The sequence below is a fragment of the Coloeus monedula genome (assembly GCF_965178545.1).
Source record: "Coloeus monedula genome assembly, chromosome: 6".
Taxonomy (NCBI): domain Eukaryota; kingdom Metazoa; phylum Chordata; class Aves; order Passeriformes; family Corvidae; genus Coloeus; species Coloeus monedula.
In genome coordinates, this window is record NC_138786.1 from 7,130,581 (window position 1) to 7,154,365 (window position 23,785).

Here is a 23,785-nt window from a genome sequence, read left to right on the forward strand (position 1 = left end):
AACTTCCACTGCCTGACGCAAACAGATCTGGACCTATTTCCCATAACATACCCTTTGTCTCTGTAACCTACAATTCCAATTAAGCCTTTTTTCCCCCCCTAAAATAAATTAATAAAAGCCACCAAAAAGGAGGTCATATTGAGAACCAATTATACGGAAAGTAATTAAGCTAATCATAATTATCACAGACAATGTCTTCGTATTTTAATGTACATGTATTTTCACACTGCAAAAGGCCAGGGAAAGCTAAGGACAAGATTTTCCAGAAAAAGTGAAATCTTTATTTAAAAGATAAACAAGGCTTGATATCAATTCTTAGTGAAGGAAATGAGAATTATGAATGCAGGACCCAGATATAGATTCTGCCCCAAATTCTTCTTCCTTGCTGACAGGGACCTTTAAACAAGCAGCAGAACTTCCTTTTCTGCCTATACACCCCTATCAGGATCCTTCCAGTATCTACCCACCTATCTTAATATGAACAAATAAATACACCAGCCAGGGAAACATATGACCACCAAAACATCTTCCTGTTTCCCAAGTCTTTGAGCTTGTTCCCATTATTTGTTTTCTCATTTTCAGAAGAAAGTCTCTGAGACTTAAAAATGCACAAAGCAGTAGGAAATCACCTTCCTTTGTCTCACAGCCTGGTAGAGCCCAGTCAGTATTTCTGAAAAAAAACCCTCCAAACATCTCTTTTTTCTGTATTCCAGGAAGGTATTTAGAGCATTTCTTATGAAGAGAAAAATCTCAAAATATACAAGAAACTTCTAAAAGTTATGTTCTTTCTATGATACATTATCTTCTACATCACTTCTTGATTTTATACATGGAACTGAAATCCTTCCTTTCAAATTATGATTTTTGAGTACATTGTTGGTAAGCTACAAAACATACTGAGGTTCATAATTTACCAACTATCAGTACTAGTGTAATGTGGATAAATACCTGTAATGATAAGGAGAAAGACAAAAAGCAGGGATAGCAAGAATAATCACAAGGCAAATAAACTCAAAGAGAAGAAATAAGATAAAATGTTTATTAAATATCCCAAAGGCTTTAAAAGCATGAACTACTGCCTAAAAGCAGGGCAACAGCTTTTTAATAACTCTGAGAATGTAACATTCTCCAGTGTGCTAAAGCAATTAGCTACTTTTGAGATTTTACCCTGTGATCAAGGCTTGTGCTTTTATTTGTAAACATTAAAGCATAAGAGCAAGTTTGATATTCAAAGGTAGTTCTAAACATATTTTCACGTGGTAATGCTGGTGCTTGTTGGGAATTGTTTCTTCCTTTTCTAAGTTGGAAGAGCAGAAATCTAAAGCTTAAGCTAAACTCCACTTCTGGAGTCCAATATCCATGTGACAACGTGGATAGCACTGTGTTCCAGAACCACCTCCATGGTCCTTTTCTGAAATGTTTATGGAGGGTAAAACACAGAGAGAAACTGCACAGAGAATGCAAACACAAATTACAGTCAACTAAAATATTCAGGCAGGTCTTTAGGAACCTCCAGTATTATTTTCTGAACCCCATGTTTAAATTTATTATTCTAAATAAAGTTAAACATTCCATTACAGTCTTTCAAGATGAACTTGGATACCAGGAATCTCCTGAGCCCCGTAAGGAAATTCCTTTTAATAACCCAACTCACAGAGAGGTTTCTTAGCTACTAAGAGAGACAACCAAATCACTCCAGCTGTATCATGTTATGACAAGGAACCGAATTCCTCTTATGCAGGTTTCTTTCCTGGCCATCTAGAATTCCCTGAGCAGAAGGGCACACAGCCCCAGATACCTTCCTTGTGAGTTTAAGCACAGGGACAAACACTGAACACCAAAAGGAGAGAGAGAAGGAAGCTTGAAGCCTGATAAAGGTTTAGAGTGGTAACTATGGACATTGGTGCCAGTGCTATTATCTGAGTTCCCTGTCTCACCCCTGCTAGTGGTTCTTGCCACCTCTGTTTCTGCTGGCTTTGCAGAATTTCAATTACCAGCTTATTGCTGGTTGTCATTCGCGTTACAGCATCCTAGGACCTCACAACAGATAGTTCAAGTTCAGACTGAAGTGTTAAGAATCCAAGTCTTTGAATTTCAGTGGAGAAAACTATGTGCTGGAATACTTCCTAACTGTCCTTCCAAAGGCAGGACAAAACAGAAGAATGAAGAACAGTGCATGTAATGTAAACTTCATTCTGCAATAGAGTTTGCATGCTTTTATTTGTGACAGAATTCAGGTAAAACTCTTGATTTTTCCTGCTCGTTTTACAAGGCCCTCTGCTGCTGCCATCTCTTGCTCTTCAATAAGGATAATTGTAAGCCACTAATCTAGGAGTGAAATGTTTTAAAATCAAGTTAAATGAATGTGTGAAACTTATGGTACTTATCGTTGTGCATTTGAACTTACAGTAACTTTTTCACAAGGTGCTTGAAAATCTGTGTGATGCAGCATCTGTACTTTAGTGCAGAGAAGGATACTGAGAATTCTGGTCCACTAATAATTATTTCTCTGTAATTAAATGTTATGGTTAATTGTTGGAGCATGCGATTTTTCATCTAGTGTGCTTTCTGCAGAGTAGGGCCTCTCTTGACTTATCCATTTTAGCCATCTTTTCTAGCCTTTTAAACAAAAAATGGGATGAGAAACCTGCTGTAATAAGGCATGATATGCAGTCAAAGTTTTGCTGAATAGAGCAACAACTACAGTTAATCAAAGCCAGTCATTAAGACAAAGCACTCAGAGAGCAGCTATTTCAGTCCCTTAGACAAAGGTAACAATTTATTCCTTATTTATACTCCTTTCTGCTAAGGTTTTGCCCTCTCACCTCACAGGCAAGCATCATTGTTTTCACAGCTGGCCTCACGGAAGCAGTTGTTTATGAATTGCTGTATTGCTTCCACTCAAACTGTACACACTCTGGTAACTCACTCCAATGCCAGACCCCTTCTAACACCAGAGCAGAGGCTTTTCCCTCCCCTGTCCCTGTGCAGCCTGGATGGCCAGCACTGCAGGGCATCCCCTCCTGCCTTTCCCACTACAGCTAATGGCACAGGATTGCAATTTACAGCAAGGAGACAGCAAATGGTGAGTGGCTTTCCATACAGTGTGGATTACTTCGCACGGAGTTTTATAAGGGGATATCAGTCCAGGACCTTTACTCTCAGGACCACAAGTATGGCTGCAGCTACATTATTTTATTCACAGCGACCACTGAAACTTGCAGCAGGGACAGAGGAGAGCAGAAGGAACAAATTCCTTCCCCACCATGCTCAGGAGACATCTGCACAAAACCGCAGCAAACTTCGTGTCTGCCTTGCAGCTTTTCTGTTCATCTCTTGAATAAAGGCAAATGCCAAGTGCTGCTGAGGGAGCAGGGAGCCTTCAGAGCAACATATGGGGGAGAACAGCTCAGGGGAAAGTAAGGACATGTGGGTAATTTTTTATCATTTGCAGCTCTGTTTTAAACTAGAACCCTTTGTGTTGGCTGGTTACACCAAAAAAAATGGTAATGGCAACATTCAAGAGAAAAGGAGCTACTGCGCTCTGATACCCAGCCTGTCCTGTAATGTGAAAGCTTCTGGTTCATTAGAAAAGATGCACATAATTCTGAGGTCTTTATGGTTCACTCACCAAAAATTACAGAAATCCAAAGTACAGAGTGTTACTGAGCTCTCATTTCTTAATTATATTAACTTGAGAAGAGATGTAGCTCTGGAAAAAGCAGGTGAAAAAAAGCAGGTCCAGTACTTTATATCCCTGTCCTCTCATTTGTCTCCCTCTTCTTTATAGTCTCCATCCCACCCCCGGTTTGACGTTATTTTGCTCTCCCCTGTGTTGGTTTTCCATCTTGCCTCTCTCCACACTGCTGTCCCCTGGTGTGCTGCTTTGTTCCTTCTCCACTAAAGGTACCATCAGGAGCCAGTGAGGGTTTGGTGACTGTCACCTCTCAGCTGGGGTGCAGGATGAGAAAAGAGACCAGAGCAGCTCAGTGAAGTGAGGCACTGAAGTGACCTGAGCCTCAAAGCCATCACAAGTCCCGAGAAACCGTTCCCAGAGCTGTGGAAGGGCCGCCACAATCCAGCCCTCCTGTGAGCCCAACGCTGAGCCCAGCCTGGTGTCACGGGGCAAGGCAGCAGCATGGGTCCTCCCACCCTTGTACCACGGCTGACCAGGAGAAGGTGCTGCCCGTGGGTCTTGTAGCCACCTCACAGAGCAGGTGCCATTATTCACTGTCATGCCCAGGATGACAGAGAAGGACAAACAAAACAAAAGCTCCTTTAGCTCTGGGAAAAGGGGTTCTCTTCTTCTTTTTCTCCCCACTACCAGAGTGCCCACAAATACAACACCCTCCTGAATTTAGGTCCTCCAAACCAATATACTCCCTAAATACAGGCAATTAAGATTTCAAGCTCTCCTAGCAGGCGTGACAGGGGTGGATGGGAGAGGTGGAGCTGCACAGGTCTTTCTTTCACAGCCCTTTTGTGCCCAGACACATCCTTCCAATGCAGGATTTGCCCAAGCTCAAATACTCAGCTTCAGCTCGGTGCAACAAGAAGGTTAATTAACAAGCTATGCAGGCTGGTTATAGCCAGCAATAAGCAGCTCTCTATTTTTCTTTAAGAAAAAAAGAAGTCAGTAATTCTTGGAACATTTATTAACCCCCTAGTATAGGCAATTACTGTAAGATAAAGGTCTGCCAGTCTTGCATTACCATAAATTGCTGCACGTTGCTTTTCTATAGCACAGTAATGTCCACAACCAGTGTGAATAAATGCTAACATTTGAGTTTTAAGCTTGATTCAACCCCCTCGATCAAACACTTTAGCAGATCTTCACTCTCAGTAGCTGTTTGGCCACAAGAAAAATAATCATTTTATACAAGCCCAAAAAATCCAGGATGGTATTTCACAGTGTTTTGTAGCTCAGTTTAATCTCACATATTTCCTAATATGCAGAACTGAAAAGAGGAAGGCGGGTGGGAAGTACAAAACCCAAAGATCATTCCTGCTGTCTACTAGGTTTTGTAGTCACATACAACATAAAAAAATGGTGGCAATAAAAAAAAAAGAAAGAGGCTTTGTAATAGACAGAACACTGCCAACCAGCTTTAAATTGAATTACACAGCCTGCTAATCTTTATGATGAAATAAAATTTCTTTGAACACTACACATTATACTAAAATCCACAGTGCTTTCTCCCCAGCCCCAACCCCTCTCTGCTCAAAGCAACTCCTCCACCCTGAAACCATTGTTCTTTCTAGCCTGGAATGTGATGCTCTACTAACAGAAAGACTGACTTTAATTAGCTATTGTTAATATGGTGTGCACGGTGTGAAAATTTAGGAGAGAAGTATTTTTGCACTTTGTATTTTTGATGCAACATTAAATTTGCAAGTGAAGAAATAAACTGATGGTGTACAAAGAATCCATCCTTCGACTGCTCTCCACTGAAATCATTCTCATTACGGTATGTGGCTGTGGCAGCAATACTGGAGGAAGAATCTGATGAAAATATCTATAAAAGTTTCTACTTGAGTGGCGTTCGTTGTTTCATGCCTGGTCAATACAACAACCATAAATCTCTTTTCTCTTTCAAAGTGGATTCGCGGGAAAGGAGGAATTGAAAGGAAGGATTTGGGGTTTTTTATAAGTTTGGGTTCGCTATAGCTTGTTATAAGAAACCTGATCATCCCCTCCCCCTTCAGAAGCAACATTAGCAGCCCAGGGAAGCAGATCCAAGAAATGACCAAGCAATTATTGTGATTGAAAATCCATTCAAGAATTGTGCAATACTTTGCAGTGCTCACTGGCTCCTTTCTTTCATTGAAAATTACCAAATGAATATATTAGTTTAAACTTACAAAGAGCCACTCACTCCACAACATTATTCTCTCTGAAAGCCCATTTTACCTGAGCCAACTTTTCTAATGGCTGTCAAATAACACCTTTATATTTGGTTTGACCGAGCATGGCCATTCGTAAAGAGAATTTTACACTTTAGAAGCAACACAGCTTAAAAACCCTCCATTTTTCTATAGACCATTAGGAGATAGCAAAAATAGATTTTTGTGAAGTCTCTTCATGAAGAATTGCCAGGAATAACAAGAGCAGAACAAGAAAGAACTGATCAGATATGAATGAACTTACACAGCTCCTCAGGCATGAATTCCATTCTAGTCAGTGGAAATTTTACTGCCTCAACATTCATTTTATCCAATTGTTTCTATTTTACCTACTAAGTTATACTTCTGGGGTTCTGTTTCCCACAAAGCAACTAATATCTGGCCCAGAGCAGAGGATAAATAAGAAAAAGCAGCTATTATAACCATGGCACAAAAGGAGAATTTTGTACTTTTTCCTAATTTTATTTTCACATTGCACTATAGGTTGCTACATCAATAAAAATTATTCAGCCTATTACCAAAAATCAACATGATTGTATTTTCCCACTATCTTATAAATGTAATAAAATGAAACATTCAAACTATTTTTGTATTCCTCTGAGAAGAAAAATCAAAGATAAAATTAATAATAGTATATCATAAAAAGGTATATGCAAATAAAAGCTGAGCACTGATGATTAATTCAGTCAAACCATATGGGAATTGAAAACTAAGTACAAATGGGAATTTAACCATGACGTTAAACACAGTTTGAGTCAGAACAAAAGCAAAGGAAATATTTTTAAGTAGTAATATGGCAATAAAACCTAAATAATCTAGGAAGAAGTTTTTTAAAACTTTATGGTAAAGACAGAGTGAGATATATAACCCAGAGAACTACTAAATAAGTAAAAAACCCACAGAACTCTGAAGATTCCAGATTTCATGTTATCAAATCTGGGGGTTTTTTTGAATGAAACTGCATCAACGTGCTCTAAATTCATAATATTCAGCATCCAGAACTACGGAGCATGCAGACACACGGAATCTGGGTGTGCCGTGCACCTTCCGGTCTCTGGCCCTCTCCAGCTCAGACAAGGCAGCCAGTCTACACAAACCCTTGATGGTATCAGAGGGACAGAGCATGCCATCTCCAGCAGAAGAGTCACCTGTCCTCAGCACCAGCTCAACCTCTTATCAAGATATCTCCATCCCATCCCACCGTCTGAAGCCTCAGGAAGGTTCTCACCAGAGCCATCACAGAAGACAGAGTTGTTTCCAAATTAGACTAATAGATTTTCCTGGGAGTTGCTTCCCCCTCTCCCAGAACAGCTGTGCAAAACTCACACATACTTACAGGATTAAAGCTACCTCAGCATTTTCTTTCACTTGCAATGAATGCAATTTTTTTTCAAGTGCTAAGAGTTTTGTTTATCAAAATGGTATTTTATGTTTAGTCAATTATTCATTCTAGCTATAACAAGTAGAGCAATATAGAGTTCAAAATATGCTCCAGATGGTAAAAACACAAATCAGAAATAAATCAATTTATAAAAAAGGAAGAGATTTGTTTTTATTACCATAATTTTACTTTAAAATATTCACAAGCTTCCTTCTGGTTCTAAATTACCCCAGCATACTTTGAGCTAATATCCCTCTGAATCTGAAGAAATTTAGAACTTACTAGTTTGGTTTTTTTTATAAAAATAGTGTGATGTCAGATGCCAAAATAATTCACATCAGAAATATACTTTTACAGAGCAAAAGCCCTCAAGAATAAACACTTCATCACACTGAAACTGTTCTCAATGTACATTAGTAAAAGGAACACACTTACTCTAAACCCTAAATGAGCCATGCCTGGAGAGGAGATGAAGCCAGATAACTAAGCCAGACCAGAGAGATTGAGAAAGGATAAAAGTGGAATGTGACCCTGCATTTTTAAACAGTGATAAGAAAAGAGCTTGATCTTACTATTATACTATTCTGGAACAGTTCATTTTTTTTCAAATTGAATTATGCTATCTTCAATATGAAACACATTCTGGCAGGTGTCTGGCTTAACAGTTTTGAATAAAATTTCAAATTTCCACAGCACTAATGCATAAATTTAAGTGTAGACTGGAACCAAGTGTCTGTCCATAGTTCTGAGAGCAACACCACATTTCCATTTTGTCATCTATTCCATGTAACAGTTCCAGCAGCAATTCCAAGGCGATGCTGCTATTTCCAATAACTAATATTCACACAAAAATGAACTTTAAAATAATTGACAATACTTTGCTGAGGACCACATCCGCATATGCAGAGTGTAACAAGAAAACCTCTGCATTAAAATTATATAATCATTCTTTTTAAGTAACATGATCAGGAAGTACAGCACAGAAAAAAAAAAAAAAAGCTGGTTTTTTTTTTAGCTCTAGCAACAATGTTTATACTAAAGGCAAACATATGTTATAGGTAAAGAAATATTTGTTCCAGTACAAACCCATACATATTTTGCCACTAAACCATTCACAAATTTTCTACAGTCATTACCCCAAAGAAAATAAAAGGAAATAAACTTTCAAAACAAAAGCGTGACTTAAAAACATGAAACAGTCAAGTTGCTAAATCCTAGAACAACTCAGGAAAAACCTAGCTAAATTCAACTTTCAGCTCCACAGACAATAACCAGCAGTAAGTTCACTTACTGAATTTATCCAAGTCTACCACTGCAAGATTTTGCCTTGCTCATGCTGTAATATTCTTTATAACAGAAACCTTGCATGGGGGGAAAAACAAACAAACCAGAACCAAAAAATGAACACAGTACAATATAACCACTGAACAAAAAAGTACAAAATAGGCTGAGGAAAATTTTTACCTGAATTCAAATTATTCACACAAGTAAGGATATGCACAATCAGGCCCATAGTAACTGAGCAAAACAAACAAATCACCTCATTAAAGATCTATCTGCCTGAATTTATCTTTGCTTTCTCTTCAATTCTTATGAGTTATTCAATCTCTTTCCATCACCCAGAAAAGGAAATATTGCACTATGAAGACAGAGCTATAATTAGATATTCTTCTATTTCATTTCACATATATGACTGAATGAGAATGGATGGAAAAAATATGAACAGAGATAATAATAGTAAGTTGAAACATCCAGTAGAAAATATATTGGGCACAGAAAAACATCTCAATTCTTCCTCACCACATAATGCTGTGTTTACTGCAAAATTATTTAAGTTACTATAAGAGACTTTTAATGAAAACTATTATAAATTTAAAATAACTGTGTTTAAAGCATTTAACAGTCCCTAAGGTCAAGTGATTACAGCAGTTACAAGACCCAAGGGACATGTTCACACCAAAACAAAGTGAATAAATTACCTCAGCCAGTGTATGTAATCACTAAGTGACCACAGAGGTTATTCAGTGTATAAGCCCAGATGACTTCCATGCAAAACCAATAATGAAAATGTAACAGCCAAAGAGAAAAAGCATTTAACTAGCAAAAGTTGCAGGAAGGGCTGAGAACTTGGAAGAATGGGAAAGAGTGTGCAGAAAGCAGTTCCATGACTTGGCTGTCGAGACAAGGAAGAAGGATGAGTGTAAATTAAATGGACAGACAAAATGCCAAACATTTTTCCAAGGTGAAAGACCCAAATTGTTGCAAAGCGATTCAAGGCTCAAAAAATATAAAACTGCAGAGCTGACAGCAAGGCAGGAGCTCAGAATAATAATCTTTTAACTTTCCCCTTAGTTTTACTGCCAGAAAAAAATTATGGACAGTTATTGTGTCTTAGTTACCCCATGATATAATTCTAATGGAGGCAAGACCCTGTTTTTTACCACAGAGTAGGTAAGATAAGCTGCAGAATGAAACCCAGCTTTGACCTGGCTTCTCTCCCTCATGGCATAAATGACACAGATGCCTTGTCTTCATTACAGCTTCACAACACAATTGCCAGTGGAGAAAACCACACCCAAGAAAGGCAGGAAAACATTTTTCTATACGGACAACCTTGTATTTGATGGCAGTTCTCAGTGTATAGCTTTGGAATAAGGTTCCTACCAACTATGGTGAAAAAAGATGCCTCCCACCACACTGAGGCAGCAAAAGGAATCCTGCTTGTACCTGCCTGCCACTGGTATGTATTTTTTTAACTACTGCACATCATCACCTCACATCTTTGAATGTATAAAATCTTCACAACACACAGAGTAAATAATAAAAGAGTAAATGGTAAAACACAATTAACACATTTTGCAGACAGGAGTCTGAAAAAAGTGGCAAAAGGACATGCCTGACTTCGTGTTTTGATTCCTGGTGAGGATGCACTGAAGCAAGTATTCACCAACATTCCCACAGATGAATCAATTTTCTGTCTTGCCCTGTGCCAGGAAGCTAATAACTGGTATTATCATATATATATATATGAGAAAATACAAGTGGACTCTGTGCATGTAAAAAAATTTTTCTCTGTATCTGAAATATGAAAGCCTGAGGCCAAAGCCAGTAGGCCCTTACACAAAGATTCCAGTTTCAGTGAAAATGACTGCAAAATCTGCTTTCTCAGATAAATACCATACTGTCTTCTACAAGAACTATGCATACATGCTAAGAAAGCCCCCTGGTAAACTACTGAGACTGGAACACAACCTACTCAAAGGGTTGTAATTCTTCTGTTGGGAACGTTAAGCCAAGGACCTACGTGTTAAAATAACATCATCATGAAACACCTGTTAGATACAAGGAATGTCAAGTGGCTGCCAACAAGATCCCCCACAGAAGGGTGAAAGCATCCTGGCAGATTATTTGGTTTGGCTTTCTGCAGCACTGAGTGTTTTCAAATGCCAAGCACTGGACACAGGCTCTGGCTGAATCAAAACAGCGTTTGTGAAATTACTCAAGGGCCAAAGAGGAATTCAGGTGGCCAGACACTGCTCTTAGCAATGCACTCAGGGTAGGCTGTGGAGGTCTGTGCTCTCCAAAAGGCAATTCCTCTTCTGGGGCTGCCTGGCATCTGCAACAACTGAACCCCGCTGAGCAGCAGTGCTGCCCAGCTTCTGTGAGGAACAAAGCTCAGTGGGACCCACCCCTCACTGCAGGGAAGCTGAGATTCCCAGAGCCTTCCCCTTGGCTACTCCTCACCTGCTTGTCCTCCTCCTGTACAACACCAACATTTGCACGGGATCCCACAGAACACTCAAAAGCTGAGGAAGATGATTCCTACTGTGTCTCTTCCCTCACCCAATAACATATCTACCTACTTCTCCTACTTCTTCTAACTTCCCATTCCTGCAATTACATGCCCAGAAAAAGGATAGTTTTGACCTTATCATATCTAGTATCACTTTCCAGAAATAAGAACAATAAAACTAAGTTACAGTTATATGATTAGAAAGCCCCCCTCCCACATGCACAGCAATAAAAAGAATGAAAAACACTAATTAAAATAGGGTTGTGGAAATCAAAGGAGGGCAGGTAAAAAGAAGAGTATGAAGAAAATGCAAAGAAGGATGACAAGAGAGACAATGTAGAAGTTCTTCTATTTAAAATTCCTTTTGTAAATCCAAATGTTCCTTACATATCTCTTGAAGGGTCAGCCAAGGAACTCCAATGCAATAAAATGATTCTGTTAAAGGCACATAGAGATGCTGCCATCACACAGCACACAAGAGAGAGAGCAGTAAATCCTGATGACAAAGCTATGCTTTGAAATATTTTTTATATAATGCTGTAAATTCATTCTAATGCTTTTTGAAAATCAGCTGCTCAAGTCACCTTCAGCTCTGGGTATTTCTAGACCAAGAGGTGACATGGCAGTGCCCAACCAGCCTACCAGTGGCATTTTAACAGGAGCATCCCGCACAAGTTCCCCTCCTTCATTTTGGTTTTCTGCTGTTGCTATTTAATTGCCCTCAATTCTAGCACTATGCTGTCAGGGCACTGCTGTCAAATACAGCAGAATATGAAAGGTATTCTACCAAAGAGATGCTGGCTGCCCGTGATCAAAGTTAAAATGCCAGTACTCCAACTCAAAGGGGCAAGCACGTGAATATCACCCCCAAAAAATTCTCCTCTTCCAAACAGTATTATTGATTCTGCCACGCTGTATTGTGGGAAGGAGGACTTTCATCATTTCCAAGTATGTTGTAACTGCCAGCACTGCCTTAAGTTATAGTAAACCCAAAATACAGTGAGCAGCAGTTTTGGTTGTGGATATAAAACCCCTCATCCTCAACTAATGGGACACTGTATCCTTTGTATGAGGTGCCACCACCTCCTCTGCACTCCCATAGGGCTACACCGTTCTTGTTGTGCAATGACAGAAGGTAATGCAGAAATACAGCAAAGTCTCTAAATTTGTCTTAATTAACAGAATTATACTGAGGCTCGAAACAGCACATCACATGAGGACAAGTGAAGTAAGGGTGGGGGAGATTTTCAAGTGCCCTAATTCAATTAGGAGGCAGTGACTGACACTTGGACAGGAGAGGTTAATTGGGGTCACCAAAACGCAGTAATTCCTTACCTAACCAGTCATTAAACTTCTTAACCTCTGAGGGCAGTCCCAGCTCGGTGAAATCGCCCGTGTGAAGAAGGATGTCCCCATAAGGCATCTGGATGCCATCTGTTCTGGAGTGTGTGTCTGAGACGCAGACAAATCGCGTGTGGCCCGCTGGTTTTGGAGTGTCATATGGGATAGGGTCGACCCTAAAGCAGACACAAAGATCTCGTAACAGTTACAAGGTTAAAACCCTCACATCTATTATTTCAGATATCAACACACATCTCTCTCCAGAAAAGCGTGCACACACACAGACACACACACAGCCATTGACACACTCCATGCTCTGCCACAACACTGCCAAAAATCCAGGAAGGACCACAGTGCTGCTTAAAAACTTACCTGGTAAGAAAGGAAGATTAAAATGTACACAAGATATGGCCACTTTCTGATACTAAAGTTTAGTTAAACATTGGAAAAATGGATTTAGGAGACTTTGAATTCAGATGTTTTACATTGTGTGCCATATACATGAACAGGTACAGGGGCCATGAAATAACAGGTCCCACAGGTGGGCCAGGAACTGGCTCTCACCTGAGCTGAGCAGCTTAGCAGCTGATTTTGTTCAAGGGCATAAGTACTCCCACAGATTCCAGCACAGAGTATTTGTTTGCACACAATACATTCAGGAGTGCTTTGATGAAGGCTAGAAACTGCAGAACTGAGCCTAGTGACAGCTTCCTAAACTCATACAAAGTCCTGAGCTCATCTTCCCAAAATCTGTCAAGTCAGGAACTGATGTGCTATCACACTAAGCAACCACATATAAAGCATTTTTTTTCTCTAGCCAACAACGTTAATATTTTAGTTCAATTGGTTATTTGCAAGCTATATTTGGTAATTTGATTTTATCAACTACATGTGACTCATCATGGAAGTTTGGTCATTTGCTTTTGGAGATTTTTTTTATTATTTAAGCAGAATAGAGAAAAATAATAGGTAAGATAAATGCTTTATGCATACTTAGTGGTTAGAAGCTTTAATTTGCAACAGAATATCTTAAATACAAAAGGCAACCTATTGCCTACTTTGGAATAGCAATTATTTCTCTGCAGAGTTATCATAATTTGATTTGCTCAACATTTGAATAGCACAGCATCTGGATTAGTGCCACAGAAAATCCCATCCCAATTCCACAAAACTTCAACTCATTCCATTGATGTGCCACTTTGATCATGGCTAGAGCTTAGCTTCAGCTAGAAATTTTGAGGTATTTAGGAGTTATGTCAGAATAATAGTCCACTTAATGTCTCAAATTATCAGACTAGTGAAACCAAGCTCTAACTACTTTAAAGCATCCAAAATAATGCTGTTCTAAGACTTATTTGGACAAACCGGCACAACAGGCATTCAAAAATCAGTGCCTGAAACTAAAAATAAAATTAAACAGGTCTTCTTAGTTTTGCTCTCCCCACTAAAAAGAAAAACCAGTACACATCACTGTGAATTTGTTTGCCCTAAATCCCCACATTTCTAATGAGATGCATGATCAGTAACAGAAAATAAAGCACAAACCTTACGAAAATACTAACTTTTGAAGTATTACATAAGTTTACTGAACTGTAAACTAAATTAGCATTTCGTTTTTAATATACACTGAACTGTGTGAAAACTTCTACCAGTGCCTTGAACTTCAGCTCCCTACATAGGGGAGAAAGACCAGAAGCATGCCCCAGGGTGCAAATCAGTTCTCTGCTCCGGGGAGTTTTAGAGTGGTTCCAGAAATCAAACTCCGTATGGATATGTCCTGCTCTCTGGTGGAAAAATGTCCCTGTGAATGTACTTACTAATAAGATTTTACTGAGTTAGAATTTAACTTTGTTAGAATTTGATAATTATATTATATTATTTATTATATTTGTTAGAATATTAACAGCTAAAATACTAGTGGGGGAAGCAGTAGGGGGAGATATTTATTAGACTGCATTTTCTGAGGTACCATAACTAGGTCCTTCCAATCAAGCCGTGTGTACCATAAAAGTACCATGCCTCATTGACATGGGCCACTGCCATTAACTTGCAAAAGGCTCTCCAACATGATGTTTACTTTGAAAACAGCTTCTATTGCCAGCTGGACTTGGGGGAAGAGACAGTTTGGTAGATAGTTGGTGTTGTACCTCCTATTCCACCCAAAGCACCAGGTACAATGACCTGAGCCATGCAACTGGTTGCCACTTCAGAAACCCATGACAAAAGTCTAACTCCAACAATCAATGGATTTCTCTTCTCAGCAGGGGTCTGAAATTCATAAGGTTATTATTCCAGAGAAAAAAGAATTTACCCATTGAAATTGCACTGGCAAGCTGGGCGGAACTGCAATCAGAGGCTGTAGTGCTTTCCTACATGGTGTCTTCCTTCCAAAATATGGAACTCTCCAAATCAACATTTCCCTACTTCGAAGCGTGTTTACTCCAGTCAACACAAAAATGAACACCAGCTTTCACCACCACCACGATACTTGTTCAGATGCTCTCTGCTTGAGCTATGACCAGCACTGCCAGCCTTGGGGAGTCCAGTTTTGTTTGTACACAGCAGCTATGCTTTTGCTGTTCTCTGCAGTTCGCAGCCAAACCAACCCTGTTCTGCTTGAGGCAACCCCTATTAGTGTATGACACCAAAATCTGGTTCAGGATTCTTCTATTCATGCAATGACTTACTTAGTAAAATTCTATAATCAAAATTCATTAAGTCCCTGACTCTTTCTCTTCTTTACAAACACTATGATGTTGCCAAGTAACCTTTTTTCTGCATCTTAGCTTCCTTCTCTTATTCAGTAGTGCTTGCTTACTAAGTATTTGAAAGTGAGATACTGAAGGTTATTGTGTTCAGTCCATCAATTTATCTTACTCAAAATAGTGCTTCAATAGAAACTTAATAAACGTGGTGTTATTGCCAGTCCTAAAGGCTCAAGTTTTCTTTTCATCCACAGCTACAGCATGGCAAACAGTAATAGGAGAGTTTCCTTTTCCACTGCGTCCCCAGAGGATTGGATTCTGAAGGTGAGGCACTGCCCTTTCTCAGCTTCTGGTGACACACTGCCCACCAGCAGGTTCTGGGGTGTGAACATCACCCATTCTTCCTGTGCTCTGATCACCTCACAAACCAGCAGCTGGGCATTACACCCTGGCATTTCTAAAACCTCTGTGATAGTGACACATCTGAGCCTTACTGCAGTTCAACAGCAGATAAAATAATTATTTCAGCCCTGTCCACCACCATTCTGCTGAATCAAAGCATGTACCTAAGAAATTCAACTCATTCTTTACCTTTGCTCCAAAAACAGTGCATCCAGCTAACCTTGACACTCTCCATCACCACCAACACTTTATTTTTTTCAGTCTTCTTGATCTGGCAGACTGAAATGCTTCACAAATTATTTGATTACTGCATTTGGAACAGCGTGCTCATGGAAAGATGCAGTATTTCAGAATAATTTAAATGTTCATATATTAGGATTACTACACTAAGCAGGAAATAGAAAACAACATAAGATATGTTACATCTTAGAAAATCAGGCACTTAGCTGTTTTTTCAAAAGTTTATGTAAGACTCAGAACGAAATCCTGTAAGGCATTTGAGCAATGACTGCTTTGTGAGATCATGACAGTAATGTAAGATCTGTCACATTTAATGCATTTATGACAAGGGTTCAGGAATCAGAAGGGACAATGTAACCTTCATACACTTCTATAAGAACCTTGTTTATCAGATAAATACTTGGCTTTACTAAACTGCCCTTACCACCAGTGGTTCTCATTTAGAGTAAGAGTCCCTCAGGTACAAACCTCAAATTTACAGTTCCTCACACACTGCTGCAGCTGCATGAAACAACAGCATTATCCAGGCTCTGATTTGGCTCGCTCAGGTATCACTCAGCAGTCCCTTCCTCCAAACCCACAGTTACCACGGCGCTTCCAAGACAGTGGGTAACTCAGGGGGTGAGAGCTGCCCCTTGCCCTGCCAGCTGTGCACACAGCAGCCCAGTGCTGCTCCCAGGGACTGCTCCGTCTTGGGGTTGTACTCTGTCCTCACCCATCAGACAGCAAATTTCACCATGGCTTTAAAAGCAGGAGATTACATAAGCAAGAATGAGCAACACAGATGATACTGAGGGGGTTTGAACAGCAAGGTAGTGGGGTAGTTGAATTCAGGAACTCACAGAAAAGGAGCAGCTTGGGCCTTTCACATGCACAGAGGCAAAGGACTTGATTTAGGATGTCATGCTATGGAACAGACATGTTAACTGTGTATTTCAGCCCAAGCCTACACCAGTTACTCATAACGATGTCTTATAAATCAGCAGCGTTAGAAAGCTCCTCTGAGACAGGCAGGGCAGTGCAGCCCTCCTACAGACACAGCTGCAGGCACAGCCACACTGGGACCCTGCTTCAAAAAAATTCAGAAAATATAAAAGCACCATTTTTCTGAGAGGAGTAAGTTTTGGTTGTAAAGGATAATTCTGCATGGGTGAGGTCAAAGGCTGAAAACAAAGGTCTTGAGTTGGGTTAGATGGTCCCTGGGAACGCCGGTGGTTGGAGAGCCAAACCCCACAGCGTGTTCACTGCCCTGCTCTCTCGGGTTTTGAGATATGTAGACTCCAAATCCCCTCTTAGAGAGGGATTCCCAAGAAACCAATTCATCCATGAAGATGGAATAAAACTCTTAAACATTAAGCCAGGAAAAATTTCCAGTTCCTAACATCCTAAATCACTCAGATGAATGCAGCACCTATGCTGGACAAAACATTAACAGATGCTGAAAATCCCTCCTCCAGCCCCACTCCCCACAACTCAAATCAGCATTATTCCTGCTTACAACCCACCACTCTGCAAGCTGGTTCTGCTGGCATTGCTACAGGTGAACAAGTCAGCAGGCAGCACAGAAAAACACATAATTTTACTCTTCCGAGGCTCTCCAGATGCATGAATAGTCCCATGACATACGGGCCCATGTCCTCCCTAGACTGTGTCACATCATATGCTGGCTTTTCATCTCAATAATTACTCCACTGGGTATATCCGTGACTGAATTTGTGGGTTTATTTTTTATGACATCTAAATTAGTATTCATTATACATCCATTTAAGCACAGACTTCAAGTCTGTGTGCCACATAAAATCCATGTGTGTTGTTGCACTTACTCTGCTTTGGGAGTCACTTGGAGACATCCTATCTAGTAACTACTCCATATTTAAAACATATCTATAGAACTAGCTTTTAAAAAGCATCCTTCTCATCCTTCCTGTGAATAGTCATCATATTTATTTACAGTTTAGCTTCCTCTTATAAAATTTCATACTCTTCTTGTTACTCCTATTTTCAAAATTTGCAAACCAAATACTTCTTCAAAGAGCCAATTAGCTTGGTGTATTTATTTTAGGATTAAAATACAAATATTTTCTGCAAAAACACTTTTAAAAGCTTGTTTCTTAGGGCTGTTAGTTCCCTGTCCTCAGCTAAGGCAATGAAAGAATTTTTTTGAAATGGGAAAACAAAAGCAATATATTTTCTATATCTTCAGGTTTTTCTTCCTTTGAATTCATACCTCTGTCTCTTTACACGCTCCCTCTGGCATGGAAAATTCAGGAGAAAAGAATGGGATTTCCTGTGAAAACTGCTTGCTACAGTGCTTAATGTATTTGTTTCTGTATCCAAGTCTCACAGCTTTGTTCCGTTATGATATTTGTTACTGCTCTTAGAGCCAGTCCCAAGTCCTGGAATAGCGCAATCATGCGAAACCTGAGGCTTAATTAATTTTGTCAAAATTTATCAATATGTCTCTCAGATGAAGAAAAAAAGCATGAAATGCACCTGCATGCCTGGCAGCACCCAAGAAATGTAATGAAAGTAAAAGAAGTGTAATTGTTCTTATTTAATAAAACAAACAAACAAACCAAACCTCAGGACTGTTAGGCCAACTTCGTAAGTCTTGACTGAGTTTTTAATGCCACAGACTAGAAGGACTATATCAGACTGTAAATGTGTCTACATTTTGAACCAAAAGTTTAGTATCTTAATTTACTAATCTTCAAAACATGAACATAAATGCAGTGTCATTTAAGTTCCCCTATCAGAAAAACATTTACATGCCCATACACACAGAGCTGATTTTGTGATACAACACATGCTGAAGACACAAAGCCAAATACTAATTTCCTCTCAATAAACAAAATTAATGCCAAAATATAGTATTACTTTAGTTGGCCACTGTCAGCCATTGTTTAAATTGTTTAAATTATACATATTAATGCTTTTGTTAACTTGACTCTGTCTTCCAGTATAGTCAAACACCAAGCCAACATCTGGTTTCTTCTCTGACTAAAAACAAAGGGATGCAAATACCTTTCAACACTCTCACTGGCAGATTTTATTTGTACAAGCACACATACGTAAGAACAGACTACCCCAAATCGGCTAGAAAGTCCCACCTCTTCTGGAAACCTCCCTGTACATGTGTCACCCACCAAAGCCTTAGAGGGTTCTGGAAACTGTAAAACAGAGGTCTGATATTTATTACAGAAATGGCATTAATTGTGTCTTGGTGCAATGTGGAAAAAAAAATAAATTACATTTACAACCTCACAGGAGGATTCAATGCACTGCTCAGCAGCTTACTGCTAACGCTTCCAACAATTATAGCTGCAGGGAAATGATGGATCTTTTTATTACAGGTTCTGGAGCTGTTTTACTTCCAGTGAGATTTATGAGATTAAACAGAAAGGACCTATATTACCCAGTGTCATCATTTGGGCAAATTTAAGAAAACTCTCCTTTATAAGGAATTTATAATAATACATCTTCTCAGCCTGATTTAAACCTCAACTAATTAAGAGTCCAAACTCTGCTAATCCCAGATTCTGGTCAGTAATAAAACCAGAAAGAGCTAAAATCCAGATTTTCCACGGTGTTCTTTGAGGGGCAAATAGTCAGCTGGTCTTTTCTGAAGTACCTAACCTCTGCCTTTGATATTAATGGGAATTCAGAAATGAAATTGCTTGAGCACTTTTGAAAATCCTATTAATCATCACATTGCAGAAAAAAATTATTCTTAGTCAAAAAAATACCTTCTAAAATTTAGCTATCAGTGGCTTTCCAAAGCTTAGAGAAGCAAAACAGAACTGAAAAAAAGTATCAATACCAGTATCAGCATCACTCTAATGCCCAGACAAAAGTTTCCTTTAAATAAAATAGTAAACTACCATTCTTATGCTGATACGGTTCCAATTAAAATTCATTAAGAAGTGCTTTTCCCCCATTCTTTTGCTGCTGTTGTTGAGGGACTGCTATAAATTATGTCTTCCTCCCACCCTGACAGAACTTATTTACTGGCAAAACTGCACATCCTAGGAGGGAAAGTTAAGCTCTCTACACTGAAAGATTTTTATTTCCCTACAAATAATATACAAGTTAAACAAACGACAATAAAATAGAAGCTATACAAACACCAACTCATGAAATATACTCAGAAAGTACAATCTGGCATGCCAAGTTTAGATCCAATTTTAATTTAAGGACAATGAGGTTTGAAAAACACACATTTTGATATCTTTAGCAAGAGTGAGGCTAAATTAAAGCGTGGTATCCCTCCAATCATTTCCACTGCAGGAATCATAAAATGGGCTGGATTTACTTCTAGGAGAGAAACCACAGAGAAGGCTTTAGCCCTTGTTTCACCAGTAAAACAGTTTTTCCAAAATGTAATGGAAAAAAATGCACCCCAAAACAAGCAGAAGCAGTTCTCCAGGATAGATTACATTTAAGTGGTTTTGCTCTAACTTGACGTGCCATCTTCCTCAGAAATTAGGACAATTCTGATCAGAGGGATCAAAGTCACAAGGTTCTGTCAAAACAGAATTGTACAAGCATGTACTGCAGCATGTATTCCATTTATGATGCCCATTTATGTTAAGAATCAAATCTGGAATGTCATAACATGTACAGAATTCATAAGCATAATTTTTAATTTTTTTATTAGAGATGATAAATTCATCAAATAGACAATAACTCTTACATAATATGGAAGCTGAGCAACTGGACCTGAAGGTGCATAAAATTTTGAGAACTCATTCTCTTTAGAATTTGCTATTAAATCTAAAATCTATCTTCATGTTTCAGAAACAAATACTCAATGTTTAGATACCCACTAGATTAAGCCCAGAGTGTTTGCAAAGACTCACTTGAGGCTGGTCCTGTTTCTTTTCCCCCCAACACATATTTGGTCTAAGGTATAGTGGCTACTTGAAATTTCGCTGACTTTCAGATCAAGAAATATAAGTGTTCTTCTTTAAGCCCCAGGTTAAGTATACAGTGCAAGTCAGAAACTCTGCCTTTAGTCTTCTCAGTCATTTTGCTTTCTGACCTGCAGGTATCACCCTCTCCAAGGGAGGAGACACAATTCAATCTCCATGCAAGCAAAGGGCTAGCCCTCTCCTAAACAGACTGCTAATCACGAGCCTCTATGCTGCTCTCCCTTATGGTTTGACTTCCACAGAGGTGATGGAACCGAGTCAAAAAAAGCCTCTTCACAGGAGAAACAATTCACGCTGGGCAAACACCACCAGTTCCCATTTTTGAGTTACTAAAGGCATAGAATGCCATCAGCATGCCTGTGGAATTGCCACAGATGTTAGTAGGAGATCGGCGAACAAACAGACTGGAACATATAACTCAAAAAGAAATTTCTAGCAGTCATGCAACATGACATACTATTTTAAAGTAGTAAATTGGCAGACGTCGTATGTTATCTGCAAAATGAATTTGTGTATGTGAACCAGTACAAAAACCTGTCTCTGTTAGGATGTACAGTCTCTCCTGCATCTGAGTTCTAACAAACTTCTCGAAGGTATTACTCATAAAATGCTTCCCATCAAAATCCAAGCATCTAACGCTGTGTTCCTGCTAAATAAAACCCTTCACAATAGCCATGCTGTCTTAAAAGGCCCTCTACCACTCAGCCTCATGTATACGAACTATTTCAGCCCTTGTCAAAGGTTTCTTTTCATTTGTTACCTCCTAAGGTTTAAGAAGCTTTGTACAGGGAAGATGATAAAATACAGACACCATTTAGCTCTCCTTCTAAAGTTAAGTCCTAGAGTCTACTACGAACAGAGAGGAGATTATTGACTGCCTTCTGCCAACACCAAAATACAGGTCTCTACTCAGCATCCAGGTTAACAAAAAACTCAGCACCACATTAAAATGGTTAATTGGAATTAGGTAAGCTTTCATGTTCTGTAGTCACACAGCTGGCCTAATAATTGCGTATTCGTAGAAATTCCATCACAACAAATTTTGACACCAGTTGTCTAAAGCTCAACTTGAACTCTAGATCTAGACTAGTGAGAGATATGAATGAGTCCCAGGGTGTATAGAAAAATATACATTTATCTCATATAATTTTCTTTGTTGCACAGGAGGAAAGAAAAAAACCCCAACCAAACAAAACAAAAACAGAAAAAAACCCCCACCTAACTGCCAAAAACCAATTTCTGCTCTTAAGATACACTCCCAACCTTTCACAGAAACTTTGCTGGAGACACAGAAACATAGAAGACAACTTTGGGCTTAAAATTCTGCTGGAGAGAATTTCGCACTTTAATCTTTCTATCCTTTATCTTTCCAGTGCAATTGTCTTCATTACAGCTAAGAGCATCTCCCTGACACACATCTACCATGAAATCCAGTCCCAAACAGAACTGGATTCAATGAACAGAACGCCACAATTCCTTGGTGACTGGATTGGAGAGGGCTGCAGTGCGCTGTACCGTAGATACTGAAAGCAGGTTCTTTTATTTGTAAAACACTGTGCCAAATGCATTCCCAGCTAAGAAGATTCTACCAGATAGCTCTCTCCATCTTTTCTCCCTCTCCAGTATTAAATAACTTATGACAAGGAAACCTCAGGTCAAATAGTACACATTCCACAATATTTCAAACATTAGTTCAAGTGAGAAAAATCTTGGTAGATAAAGCTGTAGCAGGTGGGGCAGAAAAAAAATCTCCTGTCTGCACTAGCAGAAAGCTGCATGAAGGCAACTCCAGCTGGAGATACTCCTTGGAAATGCACAATTCATTCTGATTTGCTTTCTCCTCCTTTCTATTTTTTTTCAAATCTCTCTTATCATTCAGCATTCTCATTCATTTTCCATGAGTACTTATATATGACAGAGGCTGCTGAACTCAGGACCACCATCTTCTTCTAGAAAATACAAAATATCTCACAGATAAAAACCAGCACTGACTATTTCAGTTGCACCATCACTTTAACTTGACTGTGGCATTTATTTGACACACATCACGTTTATACAATATTACGAGAAGTAGTGCTGCAAATACGATCAGGAGGTTTTATCAAAAATGTAGTTAATAGGCAGCGTGTTTGTGGGCAGCCACAGTGCTACAGGTTACCTAAGAACATTTGTGTTTTGCTTATACTTCTATAATAAAAATTAATGACTTCAAAGTCTTCAGTGGGAATATCTAGGACATTCATATTTATCAGAACCGTTATTGGCTTCTGCAGTAAGCAATTATTCTTATTGCATTAAACCGTTTATTTCCAAAGATGTATCCCCAAAAATCAAATAAATCCAAAAATGAATTATAGTCAAGATAGAAATTTACCTCAGGGATACTTTTAGAAAACTCAATTTAAAAATGCATTTACTTTTGCCTTTGTGCCAGTAACAAAGGCGGGGGAAAAGAGGGAAGAACAACAGAATCATTTTGCTTTCAGTGTTATCTACAAGACAATTCCAAAGCCAAACAAGCTGAAACCTCTCAATATACAGCTTCTATATGTGAATGGTAGTAAGGCATTGTCACCTATGACCTGGAGGTTGTTGCTAATTGTACAGATCTACTGAATAATAGTTAATATGCAACAGAATATTGTTTTCAATGTTGCCCTTGAAAGCTTTGAAAACTCGCTGCTTCCAAATCCGTACGTTGCGCACTACCAAAATTTTAGTTGGCATGACAGATGTAGGAGCACACTGCAGAAAGTAATTTCTATGTCAAATACAAAAGGCAAATAGTTGCAGTTTGAAATTTAGAGAAAGAACATCACAACCAGAAGCCCCAGGAAGGAGGAAAACAAGCTGCAAGCTGCACCACATAACATTTTACGATACCAAATGAGATGTGGGCAATGTAATTTCACTTACGTGATTCATTTTATAAGCAATGCAAATGCAATCTCACTGATTACGCTCCAAAACAAAAGAGGGAATTTCATTGCTTCAGCCAGTGCAATTAGACATGCAAAAATCACAAAACATCCTATCTGCAGCGGAACAAATAGAAACCATCATTTCACATTTAGATGGGAATAACCAA

At 39.0% G+C, this 23,785-nt stretch overlaps 1 protein-coding gene across 1 annotated transcript in view; it reads right to left on the bottom strand.

Annotated features, from left to right (window-relative positions):
- Window positions 1-23,785, bottom strand: part of MPPED2 (metallophosphoesterase domain containing 2) — a 105,733-nt gene that overhangs the window by 55,958 nt on the left and 25,990 nt on the right. The window contains exon 3 of the mRNA XM_082283093.1: window positions 12,414-12,595. Within this exon, the coding sequence (XP_082139219.1) occupies window positions 12,414-12,595 (182 nt within the window). The remainder of the gene's footprint in view (window positions 1-12,413; window positions 12,596-23,785) is intronic.